The sequence below is a fragment of the Osmia bicornis genome, chromosome 9 (genome assembly GCF_907164935.1).
Source record: "Osmia bicornis bicornis chromosome 9, iOsmBic2.1, whole genome shotgun sequence".
In the NCBI taxonomy this organism is placed as follows: Eukaryota; Metazoa; Arthropoda; class Insecta; order Hymenoptera; family Megachilidae; genus Osmia; species Osmia bicornis.
The window spans coordinates 10,623,848-10,642,839 of record NC_060224.1 but is presented as its reverse complement, the minus strand read 5'-3'; the positions used below and the strand labels follow the sequence as shown (position 1 = coordinate 10,642,839).

The following is an 18,992-nucleotide window of genomic DNA, read 5'->3' as shown; positions in this document are numbered from 1 at the left end:
TATGAATATATAATATAGATATCTTTTTTATATTTTCAGCACCTATTCAGACATTCAGGCGGAAATTACAACCAGAAAATTATGGAGGTAAAAAATTGGAATAGATACATTGAAGATACTTTCCAGCGTAGAATGAAAAAAATTGGGGCAAATAACAAAAACGTATCCTGAAAACAGATGCAATACTTTCTCGCAGGATATATCTGGAAATATGTTTGAGGTAGAAAAATATTAAATCTAATTTTTGCAATACATTCTTTATTTCCAAATTAATATTGTTGTGGACAATGTTCCATATATAATAATATGATTTCTTTCCTTTATTTTCAGCATTGTTCAGAATTGATGAGCATTCTCGCAGGATATATCAGGAAATATGTTTGAGGGTATTATTATTATGTATTATTATTGTAAGGCTGAGGTTAGCCGGGCACTCAGTCCTTGGGGACCATTGTACCCGGGCCGCTAGGCAGCCTCTTTACTGGCTGTGCCTTGGCAGCTGGGCTTCTGTAGCGAAGTTTAGAAGTGCCGGCACCAGGCCAGCCGAAATGCGTTAAGATGAGGGTTCCAGGGTCCCCAGGATTGCTCCTCTTCGGGCCCTTAGTTCCCTGCATCTTAGGAGTACGTGGAGAGGGGGTTTCGTCCTCTTCCTCACACCTCGGACATATTGTCACCTCTATGAGTCTCATGCGCGCGAGGTGTGTTCCCTCGTGTACCAGTGTCCTGTCACTAGGCCCACGAGCATGCGCAGTTGCGCCTTGTCCAGGTGACTTAAGGTGTCGCCCAGCTTCTGTGACGGTCCCTCAAATAGGGCCCTCGTGTGTCTCATTGCCATTACGTTGTGCCAGAGCCTGGTGAATTCCTGGTTTAACCAGTCCTTAGCTAGGCCTTTCAACGCATAGGTTGAGACAACCAATGGGGTACTCATGGCACGGCTGGGAGCTTGTCGCCCCCAGTCGTGCCAATTCGTTAGCCCTCTCGTTCCTGGGATGCCAGTGTGACCTGGTACCCATAGCAGCTTAACTCTGTTGTTCAGAGATAGCTGTCTCAGAGTCAGTGCACAGTCCCTGACTAGCTTCGACCCTATTTCCACTTTGTGGAGGGCTTCCAGCGCGGCCAAGCTGCCACTGCAGATGTATATGTGTTTGCCTGAGTGGGCCCTTTCCAAATTATATTTGGCGCAGGCCCATATAGCGAACACTTCTGCTTGGAAGGCCGTAACGTGGTGGCCCAACTTGTGGGTTATTTCGACCCTAGGGCTCTCCCCCGCAATCCCGGCTCCGGTGCCGATACTGGTCTTAGAGCCGTCTGTGAACCAGACCAGCCCCCCGGAGTCAGAATGCCGTTTGGGTCCTTCAGCTATTTCTCCCTGTCTGGGAGGATTAGATCTATTCTCGTCTGAAGAGGTATTCCGTCTTGCAGCGGTCTCGTCTCTCCCACCTGAGGATTTCGGTGTGACCGCCGCCCGTCGGGGACCATTCTTCAGCTTGGTGGAGGCGGATGGCCGCTCTCCAAGCTGTTGCCATCACTGTTAGATGGGGTGGCTTGATATCGAGCAGCGCACCCATTGCCAAGGTGGCGTGGTGGGGAGTGCACCTTTATCCCCAGCAGCGCTATTCTGTATTATTTTTCTATAGCCCTTTTGTGTGCTCCCCGCTTCATGGAGGTCCACCACACAATCGAGGCGTATGTTATGATAGATTTAAGGATGGTCTGGTATATCCACCTGACCACCCTTGGTTTGAGTCCCCACGAGGACCAAACATTCTGCGGCAGGCCCAGTAGGGTGCTGATTGCTTTCTGGGTCTGCCTGTTCACATGGTTCTTCCAGTTGGATTTTTTGTCTAGTATTCCCTAGATATTTAACCTCATCTGTGAGTTGTAGTTGCGTCCCAAAAAGGTGAGGAGCCTTAAATAAAAGCGTCGTCTCTCCTTGTAAATAGACCAGCTCTGTTTTGCTCGGGTTAACCGGGAGCGAGTGTGATTGACACCAGAGTCTACGAGTATGATAGCCTTTTGTAATCTCCTCGCTAGATCCAACGGGTGTCTGCCTTGACCGTGGATAGAAAGGTCGTCGGCGTAGCCCTGAACCTCAAAGCCTTCCGTGGCGAGTGTACGTATGAGTTCGTCAACCACGAGGGTCCACAGCAGGGGGGACAGGACTCCTCCTTGCGGGCAGCCCTCGCGACGTCCAGGCCCTCACCGTCTCCTCTCCCAGGGCTTGCTATGGCTGTTCTGTTCGTCAGCATGTTGTGGGATCCACTTACGACGGAGTCCCTTAATATATACTCCTCGCGGCTTCCTTAATGGCATCATGGGGTGGTGTTATCAAACGCCCCCTCGATGTCGAGAAAATGCAGAGGGCAGATTCACCGTTCGAACAATGCGCCTTCAATAAAACCTACTAGTTTATGAAGTGCCGTCTCGGTGGATTTGCCGTTTTGATAGGCGTGTTGAGAGGGGTGTAGCGGTTTGTTGGCCAAAAACCTCGTCTCTGATGTACCTATCAACCAGCCTCTCCAGCGTTTTGAGCATGAAAGAGGTGAGGCTGATGGGTCTGTATGACTTAGCAAGGTTGTAATTGGTCCCTCCTGGTTTAGGGATGAACACTACCTTGGAGTGTCTCCAGGCTTTGGGTACATAACCCTTTGCTAGGCAGGATTTGAAGATCTGGCCCAGGCGCCTGTACGGTCCTCACCGCCCTCTGAAGGAGTGCCGGGAAGACCCGTCAGTGCCCGTGCTCTTGAATCTTTTGAAGGAGCCGATGCCCACTTCACCCTGTCTGTGTGTATCACCTTCTCCGCTGTTTCCCCAGTTCCGCTGGAGCGGGGGTCGGTGCGCGCCGTATCGCTACGACGACGCTCCCGGCCCTCCGCTATTGAGCCTGGTAATGTGTCTGGATGAGTGTTTCTAATGTTCCTTGTGGTTGTTCGTCAGACTTCCATCTGGGAGTCTGAGACCATCCACCCGGTGAGGGGCCTGTTGAAAGACCCTCCTTAACCCTGGCCACTACTGGTAGAGCTTCGGTTTCTTTGCAGAAGGTCTTCCAGGCTACCTCTTGCTGGTTCTTATTAAGCTTTTGTAAGCTTGCTGGGACCTTTTATAGCTGTCCCAGGCTGGCTTCGTATTTGCCTTCATGCTTTGTTCAGTAGTATGGCGGGGTGTCCTTTCTGGCTTGGTCCAATTTCTTGTTCCACCAGGGACCCTTTTGCTACTGCTTCAATTTTGACAGGGCAGGCATCCCTCGTAGGCTTGAGTAAAACGGCGGAGCTTAAGTGCTTCACCGCTTGCTCATTTCGCCAACTGTCCTGGGACGCTGACAGTGCCCTTAAGCCTCCCTTCCAGGCCCTCTCTGTAGAGTGCCCAGTTGGTGGCCTTTGGTTCCTGTATGCTTCTCCAGTACCCGCCTTCCCTGTCGCCCGTTAAGTTGAACGTGATTAGGCGGTGGTCCGAGAATTGCTTCATCTCGAACTTGCCAGTGTTTGACACCTGTGCCACCTTTATGGAGCCCAGGGTTCAGGTCGATTACCTCCTGTCTACGGGAGGTGACGAAGGTGGGGGCGGAGCCTTTGTTAAGATCTCCAGACCCGTGGTGGCGATGTACTCTAGCAGTGCTGTGCCTCTGCCATTGGTATTGGTACTCGGCCCCATACGGGTGGTGGCGAGTTAGCATCGCATCCGATCACCAGGTGCAGACCCTTGTTTGCGCAGTGGTCTATCAGGCGCTGAGTTCCCTCGTAGGTGGAGGGTCCTCTGAGTCATACGGGAGGTACTCCGAGCAGATCACTAGCTCATACGTTCCCGCAAAGGTTAAGTTTGACCTTAACCGCTGAAAGATCGGCTGTGCAGAATTCATTTAGTTTCAGGGCCGTTATCTCCTTCTTGACGAAGATGCAGGCCCTGGGCCTGTAGAGTGGCATCGTAGTAGAGTGAGCCGCATCTCATATCGAGCCCTCCTACGCGTTCCTTGGAAATCCAAGGTTCTTGTATGAGGGCTATATCTGTCTGCCTTGTCGCGAGGCGGTGATGGAGGATGTCCGTTGCCGCCTTGCAATGTTGCAGATTAATCTGCGAGAAACTAGTGCCGTCTGACACCCTGTTGGTGTCAGCACTGGTCCGGTCTCGCTTGGTGTTCGCGGCTGTCTTGTGTTCCCCAGAGGGGCCCATAAGATTTACCTTTAAGGGGGGCCCCTTCCGGAGCCTCTCCCTCTCTTGTCTCTAGTGCTGGTCTTCAGGGAGTGGGGAAAGGTGCGTTGGACGCCCCCTTTGCACTCCCATCAGACCAGTCCATTTTGTGGCTTCTGCCAGGGTTGGCCTTCCCCTCACCGTCCCCGTCCTGGGTATGTATCTACCCGGCGGGGCGGTTGGGCCGATTGACTCGTCCTCTGCGAGGGTCCGGCTTCTTTGGTTTATTTTTCCACCTCGAGTGGTGGATCGTTTGCGGTGGGTGGTAGGAGGGATACCTAGGGGTATCTCCTGTGACTCCGCAAGTTCCCCTTCCTCTCCTCCCATTTCCTGTTCTGTACTGCCCTCGGTGGCCGGGGCTGTTGCCACCGGATCCGTTCCGGGGCCTACTTTTAATTGTTTTCGGGTCCTCCGTGGTCCCCCGCAGGTCCTTCTCTGAAAAGGGCCCTGCGCATTCCTACGTGGACCTCGAAACCCTGCCTTTTAAGAGGCTATGTGAGGCCGGTCGATTCCCAGGACCAAGGTGACCGAGTTCGGCCCCTCTCTCTCCTGCTCCAGACCCTCCAGAGCCCGGTGCGGAGGCCTGGGTTTTGACCCTCAATGAGCCTCATTATAGCCTCCGTTTTTGTCGGAGGGCCGGGGATGACTGTCAGCATCCTCCTCAATTTTGGTAGCCGCTGACTATCAATGACCTGGAGGTTTGCTCCCTCCCAGGGCTTGACTGCGGCGAGTGGTGGACTTTAGCCACTTTGTTGAGCTTGCATCCGCGCAGGTGACCAGCAGGATGCCCTCGCCGAACCGGCATTCGTCGAAACGCGGCATGGTGTCCCCTTTGGGTGTCCCACACAGCGCCTCCACAATCGCCCGCTCGACGTTGGAGCCCTGCTCTTCCGTGAGTGTCGCCTCTGGTAGTTGGCCGCACTATGGCCAGCCTCCTTTCCGTCGTCAACGCCTCCTTGTAGCTGACCGGCGACGGGAATACCTTCTGTCGCCGCTTCGCTAGAGGTTGGGTGTTCGGGATATGGACGGCCGGGACCTCTTGAGCCCCTTACCATCCAATCCCTGTGGCCTACCTTCGACGTTTCCGCAGTAGGTTGCCCGATTACCGAGCCTCCCTTCGCGGTCGCCGTCGTTGGGGCCTTCCCCCGCCTCATATCTTTTGTCCGTGGGGACAGTCCCGCCAGAGTTCCTTTCGAGAGCTATACGCCTCTTCGGGCCCTCTTCCTGGCTGCCCCACAGCGTTTCATCTTCCTCCATACTTCCGGGTCCAGATAAGGGATTTCTCCCTGCACGTCCCCGGTTGCTTCGGAGGAGAGCTCTTCGTTGAGCGTGAGTGAGTCCAGGGCTGGTAAGGCTTAGCCTTCGCCCGCCGCTGGCGCGCTCATCGTTTGGTTGCTCGCTAGCGTGCCGCGGGGGTGGTTCCCAAGATTGAGCCCCTTAACCCTACCGTTGCACCGTTTCCGGACGCGTGTTTGTTGGAGTCCGTCTGCGTTGCCGTTGCGTCTCCGTCTATTTGTTGTTGTGTTGTAGTTGTTTCTTTGTTTTCCATTTAAGTCCCACGAGTAGTCGGGAAATAAAGGTCCACCCCTGCAGAGACCCGGTTACAGGGGTAAGGCTAGATACAATGGGGGGGCGCCTGGTACCCCAAGGGCATCGTTCGAGACAACCATTACCCCGGTTCCATCCAGCTCTCGGCACGATAGCTTACACCTTAGCTTGGGAGCTGGTCCGCGACGGGGCTTTAGTTCTCCGCCGAGCGTTTTTAGGCCCTCAGGGATCCCTTATGGCACCCGCTGGCCAGGGCACTCCGTGGACGCCTCCTTTCCCGTTTCCCGGTCGCCTGAGGCGAGCCGTTCTACGGTACACGGGGGTCCACTTCACGCACCCGGTCGTCCTCCTATCCGCCACCCGGAGACGCGCTCGGTTGGGGCTCAGCCTGGCTCGACCTGTGGTCGTCCTGGTTCCCCGCGCCCCTTCGGGAGGTTGGGGCACTCCGAGTATAGTTGAGGTAAAAGAAATATTAAATCTTATTTTCTTTAATACATTCTTTATGTCCAAATTAATGATTTTGAGTACAATGCATCAATATATTGTGATATGATTTGTTTTCTTTATTTTCAGCATTTATTCAGAATGGAATATTTCAATACAACTGTTCAAACTCGTTTGAGACAAATTCAAGACTTCTAAACACAATACAAGCGCTATAAAAAAGATACAAGTGAATGGTGAAGTAGAAACTCTGTTTCAACTTATTTTTTTATAAATTATTACTTGGTAAAACTATTTATTTGAAAGTAGAAGAAAACACTGTGAATTGTAACTTAAATTCTATATTAAGGAAAGTAGAGTAGGAAGTTAAAGGTTAAGGGATTTATCTACTTTTATTAAACTGTTTATTTGAAATATGCTGGTATTACATTGTTTTTAAAGTCTATAACGTGCAAGACAAACTTATCTAATTTAATACTGCTCTTGCTCGAATAATTTCTGCACTGTATCTATTTAATACATCTACTACATAATATCTCTGTTGCAATCTCCCCTCCGTGTCTGATCAAACGCTGAAAATAAAGAAGAAAAAATCATATTATTATATATTGTTACATTATACTCAACAACATTAATTTATAATAAGAATGTATTGAAAAAAAATATGGTTTAATATTTCTTTACCTCAAACAAATTTCCAGATATATCCTGCGAGGATGTAATTGTATCTGTTTTCAGGGTACATTATTCTTCTTTGTTCCGTTATTTTATTCCGTCTGTTTAATTTCTTTAATGGGTCTATTCAATCTTTTTACTGCATAATTTATTGGTTTAAATTTCCTCATCAATGTCTGAATAAATGCTGAAAATAAAGAGAAATAAATCGTATTACTATAGATTGATACAGTTGTCCACAACAACATTAATTTGCAATAAAGAATGTATTGAACAAAATAAGGTTTAATATTCTTTTACCGTAAACATACTTCCAAGATATCTTGTAAGAAAGTAACTGCATTCAATTTCTACATGTTTTTCACTATAACCTATATCTGTCAAACGTTACACACAACCACTTGACCTTATCGTTAGATTATGTAATCATATACTTTAACATGCATACGCATTCAATAGCATAGGAATTTAAATCGACAAACGATAACACCATCTGCTGATTTCCAAAGGCATGATTATAAAAGATATGGCCGTCCCAAATGGCACAAATCCCAATGGCACGACGTCCAAACGGCACGGCGTCCAAACGGCACGACGTCCAAAGGAACGCGTCCAATCGGTCCGGCGTCCCAAATGGAACGCGTCCAATCGGCACGGCGTCCAAAAGGAACGCGTCCAATCGGGACCGTCCAATCGGGACCCTCCAATCGGGACGCGTCCAATCGGTCGACATCCAAGTGGGCATCACTCTAAGGAGGTCTTGAGCTTGCGATTGAGAACCGGTTCGGAATGTTAGGATCGGCAGTGAGACGGCAATTGAAAATGAATGCACTTGAGATTGCACAAAACAAACAATGTATATTTAAAGGCACAAATACACTATGTACAGTATTTACAATAAATTATGCGTTGCACGAATTTATGATGACCGTAGATCGTGAAGATTCACCGCGTCGCGGAGAATTTGCGATTGAGATTGCGCTGTATTACAACCACGTGTTGGTTCAACACGTGGTCACCACGAAATTCTACTAATTTCGTGGATTTGCACGAACTAGATTAACCGCGAGTTCGCGTTGGCCGTCGGCACAGAATTCGCGTTGCGATGCTGAGTTCTTTAGAATCGAAATTCGTTAATTGCACTAGAAATTTTTGGAATCAGTACTGCACGTGTTTACCGTAACGATACAAAACCGTAATGGCCGAACCACCGGCTTCGTCGTAGCAAGAGCCGTTGGCTTCTTCCCGGTGACGTCAAGCTCGGTGATTGGTCAGCCTGACCGGCATCCAAGGTGGCTGCCGGTCGCGCTGAAGAGTGCTGCCGCGGTTCGTGTGGCGTCGGTTGAAATCAACGCATTTTCGAACACTATGACTTATAACCGTATAATCTATAATTTATAAAGTAGGGGGGATTAAGCCAATAAGGCCCACGGTTATATTTAGTTGGAATATAACTCATTTGCTGTATTTATTATTTTACATTATATTACATTTCATTACATTACATTACATTATGTCGGCTATGTATGTCGGTTATGTTGGTTACGTTTTTTTGCGCGTTACACACTTTCTGCAGTTCCCAATTTGTTAATATCATTAGCTGTTTTACCTGCATTCAGTTTACGTACATTCATTCATTTATTATTCATTCATTCCTTCATTTTGATGTTGATTGATTAAAGTTATACATTGATCTGATTCGATTTTCTTGATTTATTGATTCATTTCTGCTTCATATTTCATTTCTGCTAGTTGCCTGTTACCATGATTTATTCTAGTTTCATTGATTTATTATTTTATTTTACTAACTAATATTATTGACCGAGAGTTGTTTTTATTGGGCTCACGGGACTTTCCTGATCGCATGCGTTGTTGACGTTGTTTGACTTTACTGGTTGATTTTGTCTAAGTTAAATGTTTATTCTATTTATTATTCGGCCCTTCGTTCTGTGGCGATTCCTGATTCCGTTGATTCTGTTGTTCTGTTGTTCTGTTGTTCTGTTGTTCTGTTGTTTTGTATAATCTGTTTTTTGCGGCGCGATATGTAGTAATACAGTGTGTCCTGCAATCTGCGCAATCTGTGGATCTTATTCGGGTTGATTCATTTGATTTCATTTTATTTCATTTTATTCCTTATTGTTTGTAATTTGTAATTTATATGTAATTTATATTTATTTCATTCCACCCTATTACAAACGTATGATTCATATTTATATATAATAAATAACCGTAGTATTGATTTTACTAACTGATTTATCCTTCCATCTTGATCTGTCTGGAAGCTTGATTGATGTTCGTGTGCTTTATACCTTCGTGAAAGTACTGTACATCAAACTTATCTTTGATGATAAGTTTGATGGTAAGTATGGATTCTAGGATTGCGCGGCTGCACGATGGATGGTTTTGCAGTCGATAACTGTGTGTACCGGGTAACTAGCGCGCGGTAGGTAATTGCTGCGCGGCAGATAATTGGTCTGTGGATAACCGTTACGGAACCGTTACGGAACCGTTACGGAGCGAGCGGCCGAGTATTATGTGGTGGATGGAATATTTGCGGTTGGTAATATCTCTGGTGCTGCGGTTGGTTACCGACTAGGGATAGCTTTACGGCTTATCTTCGGGCAGTATTGCATGCTTTACTTATTACGATGCGTTTTGCTATCGTTATCTTTCGTAGGTACCTTACTTCTGGTTTTCATCGCGGTGAGTTATTGAAAGTTGTTGAAGTATTTTCGCTTTTATTTCCGCTTTTCGCTTTTAACGTTTATATATTCTGTATAACTAGTTGATTAATTTGATGATTTGGTGGTTAATTTGATGGTCGATAATCATTATGGTATGGACTAGGGAATTCGAACACTAGGTATCTATGTTCTTTATGGTTTATGGTCGCGCTCTTTATTTTACTTTGCCCGGTTTCCTATCTTAGTTGACGTTGCACATGGTCATCGGTCATCTATGATGTGATGTGATAGGGAGTGTTAAGTGATAAGTGTCAATTGAACTGAATTAATTAATTAATTGAATTGAATTTATTGAAATTATTGAATTTTGAATTTTCTAATTTAAATTTTGTATTTATTCGTGCGGATGTGATTGCTGTTACAGTGCGCGTACTAATGTGCTACGCTCGGAGGTATTGTATTGTAGTGTAATTGCAGTGTATTTGTTAATGTGGTATCATTAGCTCCGTTTTGTGCATTTTATGTATTCGGTGCATTTATATTACTTACTATTATATATTATATATTATATGCTGTATTATGTTATATTATATTATGTTATATTGTATTATGTTATAATATTGTATTATAGTATTGTTATTGTATTGTATTATACCATGATCATATTGTATTATTTTATTTATGTTATTAATGTTATTACATCCAAGCTACGTTCAATCTACGTTCAATTGCGTTCAGCCTGCGTTCAATCTGTGACCATTTTAGGCATTGAATATATTATATGTTATATTATAATACTATTATCTTAGACCTTGGATTGTGTCCAGTTATTCAGCTACATTAGGCTATACTTAACCAGTATTCTGTATTAAATTGTATTGTATTGCATTATTACTATATAACTTCCGAACTTTCTATTCCATTATATTATTATAATTGAGTAAGTAAATGTACAGAGTAATTAACAATGGCATATGGCATATCGAATTGCATTGAATTAAATTACTTGATACAGATTATTAATATGTGTCTGCTTTATTTTACCTAGCTGTGATTATAGCTATGGTTATATCTGTGATGATTATATATGCGATTATATTTGCGGTTATATTTATTTGACTTAGTTTAATGGGTCTTGTATTATGGAATTTAGAAGAGTCTATCTGGATTGGATGGATTAATGAGATTATATCATATGCGTATATTGCGTTTATAATCACTTTGCATATTTTAAGGGTGGGTTTGATTCTGATTCTGGTTTCTTGTTTCTTAGTTCTTAGCTCCTTAGTTCCTCTTGTAGTATCATGCATTGTTTCTAAGCTTTCGGGGGTTGTTTGGGCTCCCAGGCATTGTCAATTAATTGTAGACTATAAGATGTATCATATATCCTTTAGCAATTTAGATATGAATGACGTGTAACGACATTGGTTTATTGGTTTAGTGGTTTATTGTTCGCCCGTTCACTATTCACTATCCTTATTCTGTTCTTATTTTTATTCTTGGTCACTTGACATGTTTCAGTGACTTCTTCTTCAATTGAGTGTTACGTTTTACGTTCCATGTTCCTATAATATTATTCACTGCTCTTTTGTAGCTCTTCGTACCCCCCCTTCAGGATATTGTTTTGCATACTATGTTTAATTCAATTCTAGTGCAGCTGTGACAGTTGTGAATCTGTGTATTTTGAATACTTACGGTACTTTATGCAATCTTTTGTACATTAATTACCCTTTCTTAATTACAATTCTGATTCTGATTTTGATTCTGATTTGGAAAGTGTTAGTTCAGTATTGGTTAATACGGCTGGTGCTCAGGGAGGCATACGCTGCGGTAGTCCGTCCTGCATGATACAATGTCTTTATGGTTTTCTATACATACATATATGCGTTATGGTTCCTTAAATTCTTTGAATTTCTTGACCGTGGATCTCATATGACTTTCTTATAGGAGTGTCTGGCTTGGTTTAGCACCTATATGCCTTTTCTATTAATTGGTATTAAAGGGGGTTTAATGGAACTGCATCATTTAAACTGACTATGGTATGAGGAGTTTAATTAATTATCTACATCGGTATACTTATTAAATTGATTATATTTGGAGTGTTTTCGTTACATATTATATATACACATATGTTCATAGTAATTTTGATCTATTGTAGTGTAGTTTAGTTTTCTTGTACCTTTATATTATGATTTAGTAGTAATATGGTTGTATGTGGGGTTTATTATTGATTGTTTATTATTGATTAGTTTCACCACGCGCTGTATTGCATCGACTTACCTGTATCAGTATTAATATTAATACCATACTTATCGGAGCGGTATTATAATCCAGTAACAATCTAATCTACTCAATTTATAACTATTTGAATTGTTTGATCTGCCTTATGGTTTATGCCGATTTAGGTCTCATGTGCTCCCCATATTATATCAGATGGGTATTCTCTTCTCCTGTTATCCGTTAATTACACTCTACCTCCACTTCCATTGGCTGGCGTTAGGGCTTCCTGCAAATAGACTAGGATTATGTTACATTTTACATTTAATACTATGGTTAATTTCTGATGCTAACAGTTCTGTCTCTTCCTATTATTCTCATTATGAGGTATATGTTGCTACTTATCTTTATTGATGATTTGCTCGCAATAATTTCTAATTGTTTTTATTGCCTTCATTTGATCATTGATTGTACTCCATCATGTTCGCTTGCCAACCACGTTGAGGTTGTGGTCGCGTAAATGTTCCTGCAAGTAAATTTAAGTAACTTAATAGTTTCAATGAATGGTTTCAATTATTAGTATTACATTACGCTCACCTATTTATTTTCTTCCCAGCTTACTTTCTGGTTATACCCTATATTCTATATTTTATACTGTACCTTATTCACCTTTACCTCTGATAATAATTAGTAGCATTCTATGTTATGTTATGTTTGCTTCTCTTCTCTCATGGCTGGCTTGCTATTTGCTATCTGTCTGGCGACTTTATTTTACTTTACGGTTCACATCCTTGGTTTATTTCATCTCAAATTTATGGTTTATCTTGAGTTTAATTTTATGTGATTATATTGTGCGCTAGTGTTGAATGTTAAATATTCCTCTTCTGCTATTTGGCTGCTCGGCTGTATGTATGTATGTTTGACGTTTTAGGTTTTGGAGGTTTTGTTGGTCATTTGCTTATGTCCAGTTCACATATGCTCGCTTGCCTGCTTGCGTGCAATACTACTTATGTTTACTTTCACAGTTTCTCACGTTCTCATATTGCTTACTGTTTCTTTTACTGTTAACTATTCATTAACTGCTCTATTGCATTAGATGCATTAGATGCATATATATATTTATTTCCCGTTGTATTTGTGATTTGATTTAACCAGTTTTAGTATGTTTAGTATGTTTAGTATGCTTATTATGACAGCTGTTATTGAATGTATGGGCTCCTCTATTCTATTCATGGGCTTCATGTGCTTATTAATTCCTATTCATTATTCATTATTTATTTATTCATTCACTCATTCATTTATTCATTTATTTATTCATTTACTCTTTACTCATTATTTATTCATTATTTATCGTTGCATATTTGGGGCATTCGAAGCGCTACTCGAGCGCTATGCTTGTCATGAGCGTGTGTGTGTGTGTGTGTAAAGTATGTATGGGACAGGTCATCGAGGATTGCAGCCTACCAAGATGTGGCACAGTCAACCGGGGAAAGGACTCGCCCCGGGCCCTGGCTGTGCTGAAGAGCAAGCCCTGTTAAAACAGGTGAACACATGGCTGAGCAGGAGCTCCGGTTCCTGGTCGTGGCCGAAGAAAAATGGCCTGTCCTCGTGGAAGGTCAGGTGGGCGTGATGACTGCAAGGATAAGCCACATCATCATTATCAACCAACCATGGTGGACGAAGATGGACACGGCCAACTGTGGAGATACGATGTCCCAGTTCCTGGCCGTGTTGAAGAGCAAGCCCTGTTAAAACAGGTGAACACATGGCGCGATCACCCGTTGAGCAGGAGCTCCGGTTCCTGGTCGTGGCTGAAGAGGAACCCGTGTCCTTGCAATAGTGTTAGGCAGGCGAAGAGGTGGCGCGGTCACGCCGGGAAGATGTCCCCCCGGTGCCGATCGTTGCTGAAGAAAAATGGCCTGTCCTCGTGGAAGGTCAGGTGGGCGTGATGACATCTAGGATAAGCCACATCATCATTATCAACCAACCATGGTGGACGAAGATGGACACGGTCAGCCGTGGAGATACGATGTCCCGGTTCCTGGCCGTGTCGAAGAGCAAGCTCCTGCCCTGGCAGCTGAACACATGGCGCGACCACCCGGAATGGGCTTACTTCGGTTCCTGGTCGTGGCCGAAGAAAAATCCTGTGCCTTACCGTACAGGTTGAAAATGTTCTACCGCTGGATCGGAGGTGCAACGGCGTAGATCCGCAGATGCCCCATGTGCCTAGTGCATGGCGTTTTTGCGGGCGGCCGCAATAACGCGAAATGCGTTGAAGTGCCGAAGCGTCGTTGTGGCTATACGCTGGTATTCCTTTATGAATTCTAACGAGTGAAAAGGTGCCGGCGGCCCACGTTAGGGGAGAGGTTTTAGTGGGTAGTATGTCCAGCCTCGGGAGTGCCCACTCGGGGCTGCCCATTTAGGTCGCCCCTTCAGGGCTGTGGCCTACTCTTGGGCTAAACTCAACCCTTAAGGGTTGGGTTGCCAGGTTGCCCCTTCTGGCGTTGCCTCTTTGGGTTTGCCCTCACCTCACGGGCGCCAGGCTGCCCCTTCAGGGCGGACATGAGTCCCACACTGCCCGGGTCCCCTCTAGCCGAATAGACGAAAAGGGGAACCAACCCGCGCGTGCGCAAACGCATTTCCTCTTCCAACTGAACCGAAAAAAAAGGTTTCAGGGGTCCCACGGACCTGGCCAAGTGTACTGGCTGGGCGGGGAGGTGATACCCCGACGTGGCGCGTCCCCAGGTGGCGGATAGGGGAATGCTCGCCATGCACTTTTCGGAGTGCATGGAGGGTAGGAGTGAAATAAAATAGCTCCCGCGGACCAAACACCAAGGGAAGGAAAACCCATCAAAACCTCCCCTGTGACTGGGGGATAGAATACAGACACGGTAACCCCTGCCTGTCGTACAAGGCGACTGAAAGGGGGGCGTTTGCTGCTGTCGAAGTAGCCTCGCAGATGACCCGGGGCGATGCCGGTGGGATCTACGGATCCTGGCAGGGCCTCCCTTGCCGGTAAGGCCTGGGTCGGAGAGGCGACAAGGTGGCTGCAGCGTCGTTCAGTTCTCCAGGGGCAGGGGCTGCGTGGCGGTCGGGTGCGGGTAGCGAACCCGGAGTGCCCAAGCAATTACACCGTAACCCAGTGGTCACGTTTCGCTGGAACGGGGGGCTTGCCTTCATTGGCCGGCCCGCGAGGATGACAACCGCTATAAAAATCTCTAGCCCCAAGCTGCGGTACGCGGTGATGAGGGCGCCACTGGAGTCAGCGCCAGGGGTGGCTGATGGGTGCATCAGTCTCTAGCGGTCAACCCCGGGGTATCTGGCGACCCCCCGGGTGTACTAGCCTTACCCGGGTAAGGCGGCTCTGCCCGGGTGGACCCACAGACCGACCCACTCGTGGGAACACTATGGATGACTTGAAACTAAAAACGCCAACAACAACAACAAACACTGGACGGGACGTACCGACGACGACTGCGGCTGTTCAACAGGACGCGAGACGGGAAACGGGCGCGGAGGATATGGCGCAGCCCAGCACTAGCAGGGTAACGGATGCGCGCCGCCTATCCGTCCGATTAACTAGGGCGGATGTGGAGTGGCCTCCCCTGAGGCCTCTGATGCCCCCGCATCCAGAGAGAGTGAGGTGGACTTGGACTCGGCAGAGTCACTCTCCTCGGCAGTATCTCTGGAGGCACGGCGCACGAGCAAGAGGGGTCGCCCGCCGACCACGGGCCAGTACGTGTGGCTCGCGGCGGCTAAGCAGAGAGTCCTGGATGTCCAGCGCCGGGAACTTGACCTGCTGGAGGAGAGGAGGGTGCTCGATCCTAACGAGGACCCTATAGAACCGAGTCGGGGTAGCAGGTCCCTCCCGGACCCTGAGGACCTGGCGGAGGAAGTCAAGTCCCCACGCGCGACCTTATTGCGCAGTCCTTGGAGTTCTGTCGCGACATCGACAAGGTCGCGGGCGTCTCCAAGGGGCTGAAAGGGACATTTGTTCGCAAGCTGAGGATGGCCTCCCGCTCCCTTAAGGCCATCCACACGGAAGCGGGAATCAGGGCTGCACCTGCCAGGGCCGATAAAGAGGTGAAGGAGCTTCGCGAACAGCTGAAGCTGCGGGAGGAACAAGTGGCTGCCCAGGAGGCCCAAATCAACATCCTGCAAAATAGCCTGGCAGACATTACGTGCAGGGTCGCTGCCACAGAGGTGCCGGCGCCTGGAGGCCCCGGCCCTTCCAAAAGGTCGGCAAGGCCCGGCTCGCCGTTGTCTGGTGAAGAGGCGGGCAGGAAAAGGAGGAAGGACGCAGTCGAAGCTTTCGACTTACCGTCTTGCCCGCCTGAATGTCCCGTGGTGCAAGTCCCGATCCCAGCTGCTGCACCTGGAAAAGAGGAGGGGAAGGTTGGTGGCCTCGAGCCCGACCTGATGAGGGGATTTGCGGCTCTCCTCGAAAAGGGCCTGTCGGGGCTCCGGGCGGAGTTCAAAGCCGCTATTGCAGCTGTCCAGCCCCCGCCTAAGAGGGCGGAGCATGTTAAGGGGGGAGCTGCGGCTGCAACCATCCCCACTGCATCGAGGAAGGAAGCTGAGAGGCGGGTGCGGAATAGGGCCCTGCCCGACACGGAGCCGTTGCCGGGGCCCTCCTCAGCACCCGACCAACCGGCATCATTTGTGGAGGCTAGAATGGCCCGGATTGTCGAAGAACATCGGAGGACGGCGGATGGGACATGGGTGACGGTGGTCGGCCGCCGCGCTAAAGCTGCAGAGAAGAAGGCGGCAGCGGCCAAGGCTCCTCCCTCCCAGAGCTCCACGGTGGTTGCCCAGAAGGGGCAAAGAGAGGGGCGGCACCGGTGGTTAAGGGGCAAGGGGCCCAACCTGCCAGGCTGAAGGCCCCCCGCCCTCCTCGTACTGCGGCGGTCACCATCAACCTAGCTGCCGACGCTAAGGTCTCATACGCCGAGGCCATGCTCATGGCCCGGGAGCGGGTCAAGGTGGAGGAGCTGGGCATCACGGCGTTGATACCCAGGCGAGCTCGGACCGGTGGCTTGGTCCTCGAGATACCTGGGGAGGACAGGACGGAGAAAGCTGCCAAGTTGGCTGACCGACTCCGCCAGGTGTTCAGTGGCACTGAGGTGAGGGTTGCCCGCCCCATAAAAATGGGCGAGGTTAGCGTGACCGGTCTCGACGACTCGGTCACCCCGGCGGAGGTGCCGTCGCATTGGCCGCTGCGGGGGGTTGCTCCGCTGAAGAAATTGAAATGGGGGAGATTCGCACCTCCCCCCAAAGGATGGGACTGTCTGGGCGAGATGCCCTCTAGCGGCACCCAAAAAGTTATGCCGCCTCTGGGTGGTTCTGGTCGGTTGGTCCTCGGCCAGAATACAGGCGTGCTACCGCGGCCATTGCAGTGCTATCGCTGCCTGGAAGGAGGGCATGTTAGGCAGCGATGCTGCTGCGAAGCTGATAGGTCCGACCGCTGCTATGCGTGCGGAGCAGTCGGGCCACGTGGCCAGCAAGTGTAGCGTCAGCCCGCGGTGCCCCCTCTGTGCGGACCTGGGGCCCGGGCATCGATTGGGGGTAAAAGGTTGTGCCCCCTCCTCCTCCCAGAGGAAGAAGAAGAGTGCCGTTGAAGGGGCAGGAACAGCCCCCAAGGGAACAGGCATCAAGGATCCAAGCCTGCGGAGTCGAAGAAGGGGGGCAAGAAAAATCCCCCTGCCAAGTCGGCGAGTAAAAATGCCGCGGAGGCGGCTCGTAAAGCTTAGGTATGGGGCCCAAGGGCCCTATACTTCAGGCCAACTTGAACCACTCGGCCAGGGCTCAGGACATGTTGTTTCAAACCCTGGCCGAGTGGAAGGCTGGGTTGGCGGTGGCCGCGGTGCCGTACTGAGTCCTCGACTGACCAGATTGGTTCGGGGACGAGGAGGGCTCCGTGGCGATTATTGGCACCGTAGTACCCCCACACCCCGCCCCACTGGAACGGGGCCGGGGTTTGGTCGGCGTGCTGTGGGGTAAAATAGCGGTGGTAGGGCTCTATGCCCCGCCCAGATGGGCTCTCGCGCAATATGAACAGTACCTGGACCGGGTGGGGGACTTTGTCTCCCGTTGTTCCCCCCGGCCAGTGCTAGTCCTCGGGGACTTTAATGCTCATGCGTAACTTTGGCGCTCTCCGAGGACAAACGCGAGAGGTAGAGCGGTCGTAAATTGGACGGCGGGGCTAGGACTCCACCTGCTCAGTGTGGGGTCCGTTAGCACCTGCGTGCGTGCCCAGGGGGAGTCTATAGTCGATTTGTCTTTCGCGACTCCCCTGGCCGCGCGTATGGTGCAGAGATGGAGGGTGAAGGAAGAGGCGGTCACACTTAGTGACCATCTATACATCCGCCTCGACCTTACCACCACCGCCCGCCGCCCCTGTGGACCACCACCGCTACGGTGGGCGCTGTAGAGGATGGGCGAGGACGTGCTGATGGCTGCAGCCCTCGCTCTGGCCTGGCTGCCAATACCTGCCGGGCGGGTCGCGGACATTGGGGAGGAGGTAGAATGGTTCCGGGGAGCCATGAAGGCGGTGTGCAACGCCGTCATGCCCCGGGCCAAGAACCTCCCCAGGCGGGCCGCCTACTGGTGAACGGGCGAAATTGGTGATCTGAGACGAGATTGTTTCGCAGCCCGCCGGCGGTGGCAAAGGGCCCGCAGAAGAAGGACATTCCGCGACCCAGCGAGGGAGGACGATCTGTACGGGCAGTACCGAGTTTTGGAGACTGCCCTACAGGCAGCCATCAGGGAGTCTAAATCCCGGGCATGGGACGAGCTCCTAGGCTCTCTCCAGAAGGACCCATGGGGGCGCCCATACAAAATGGTGATGGGCAAGCTTAAGCCCTGGGCGCCCCCGGTCACGGAGAGCCTCGACCCCCAGTTTTTGGGACGGGTAGTCGACACTTTGTTCCCACGAGAGAGGGAACACACCCGCCCCCCGCCGGACCACGAGGAGGTGGATTGGTCCGACGAACTGGGGGTCACGGAGGAGGAGCTGGCCGGGGCGATTAAACGGATGGGGGCCCGAAACACTGCTCCGGGCCCCTATGGTGCCTGGGTGAAGGCTCTACGCGTCCTCGGTCCGAGATTGAGACGCCTCTTCAGCGCCTGCATTAAGGATGGAGTCTTCCCAGAACAGTGGAAGACGGGGCGGCTAGTCCTCATCCGGAAGGATGGGCGACCCGCCGACAGTCCCTCGGCCTACCGGCCCATTGTGCTGTT

General features: G+C 49.1%; 1 protein-coding gene across 1 annotated transcript; it reads right to left on the bottom strand.

The window, feature by feature from the left end:
* Nucleotides 1-434: 434 nt before the first annotated feature.
* On the bottom strand, nt 435-1,568 carry LOC123988103. Its single transcript, XM_046286949.1, has 3 exons — nt 1,441-1,568; nt 717-1,373; nt 435-657 (listed from the first exon to the last, which is right to left on the bottom strand). The coding sequence occupies exons 1-3, from the start codon at nt 1,566-1,568 to the stop codon at nt 435-437; spliced, it is 1,008 nt and encodes a 335-aa protein (XP_046142905.1).
* Between the last annotated feature and the right edge of the window lie 17,424 nt (nt 1,569-18,992).

Coding starts and splice junctions, on each gene's coding strand:
- LOC123988103 (XM_046286949.1), bottom strand. CDS start 1,568: ATGGGTGCGCTGCTCGATATCAAGCCACCCCATCTAACAGTGATGGCA. Junction 1,374..1,440: donor GGTCACACCGAAATCCTCAG/GTGGGAGAGACG, acceptor TAATCCTCCCAG/ACAGGGAGAAATAGCTGAAG. Junction 658..716: donor GGCCTAGTGACAGGACACTG/GTACACGAGGGA, acceptor AATATGTCCGAG/GTGTGAGGAAGAGGACGAAA.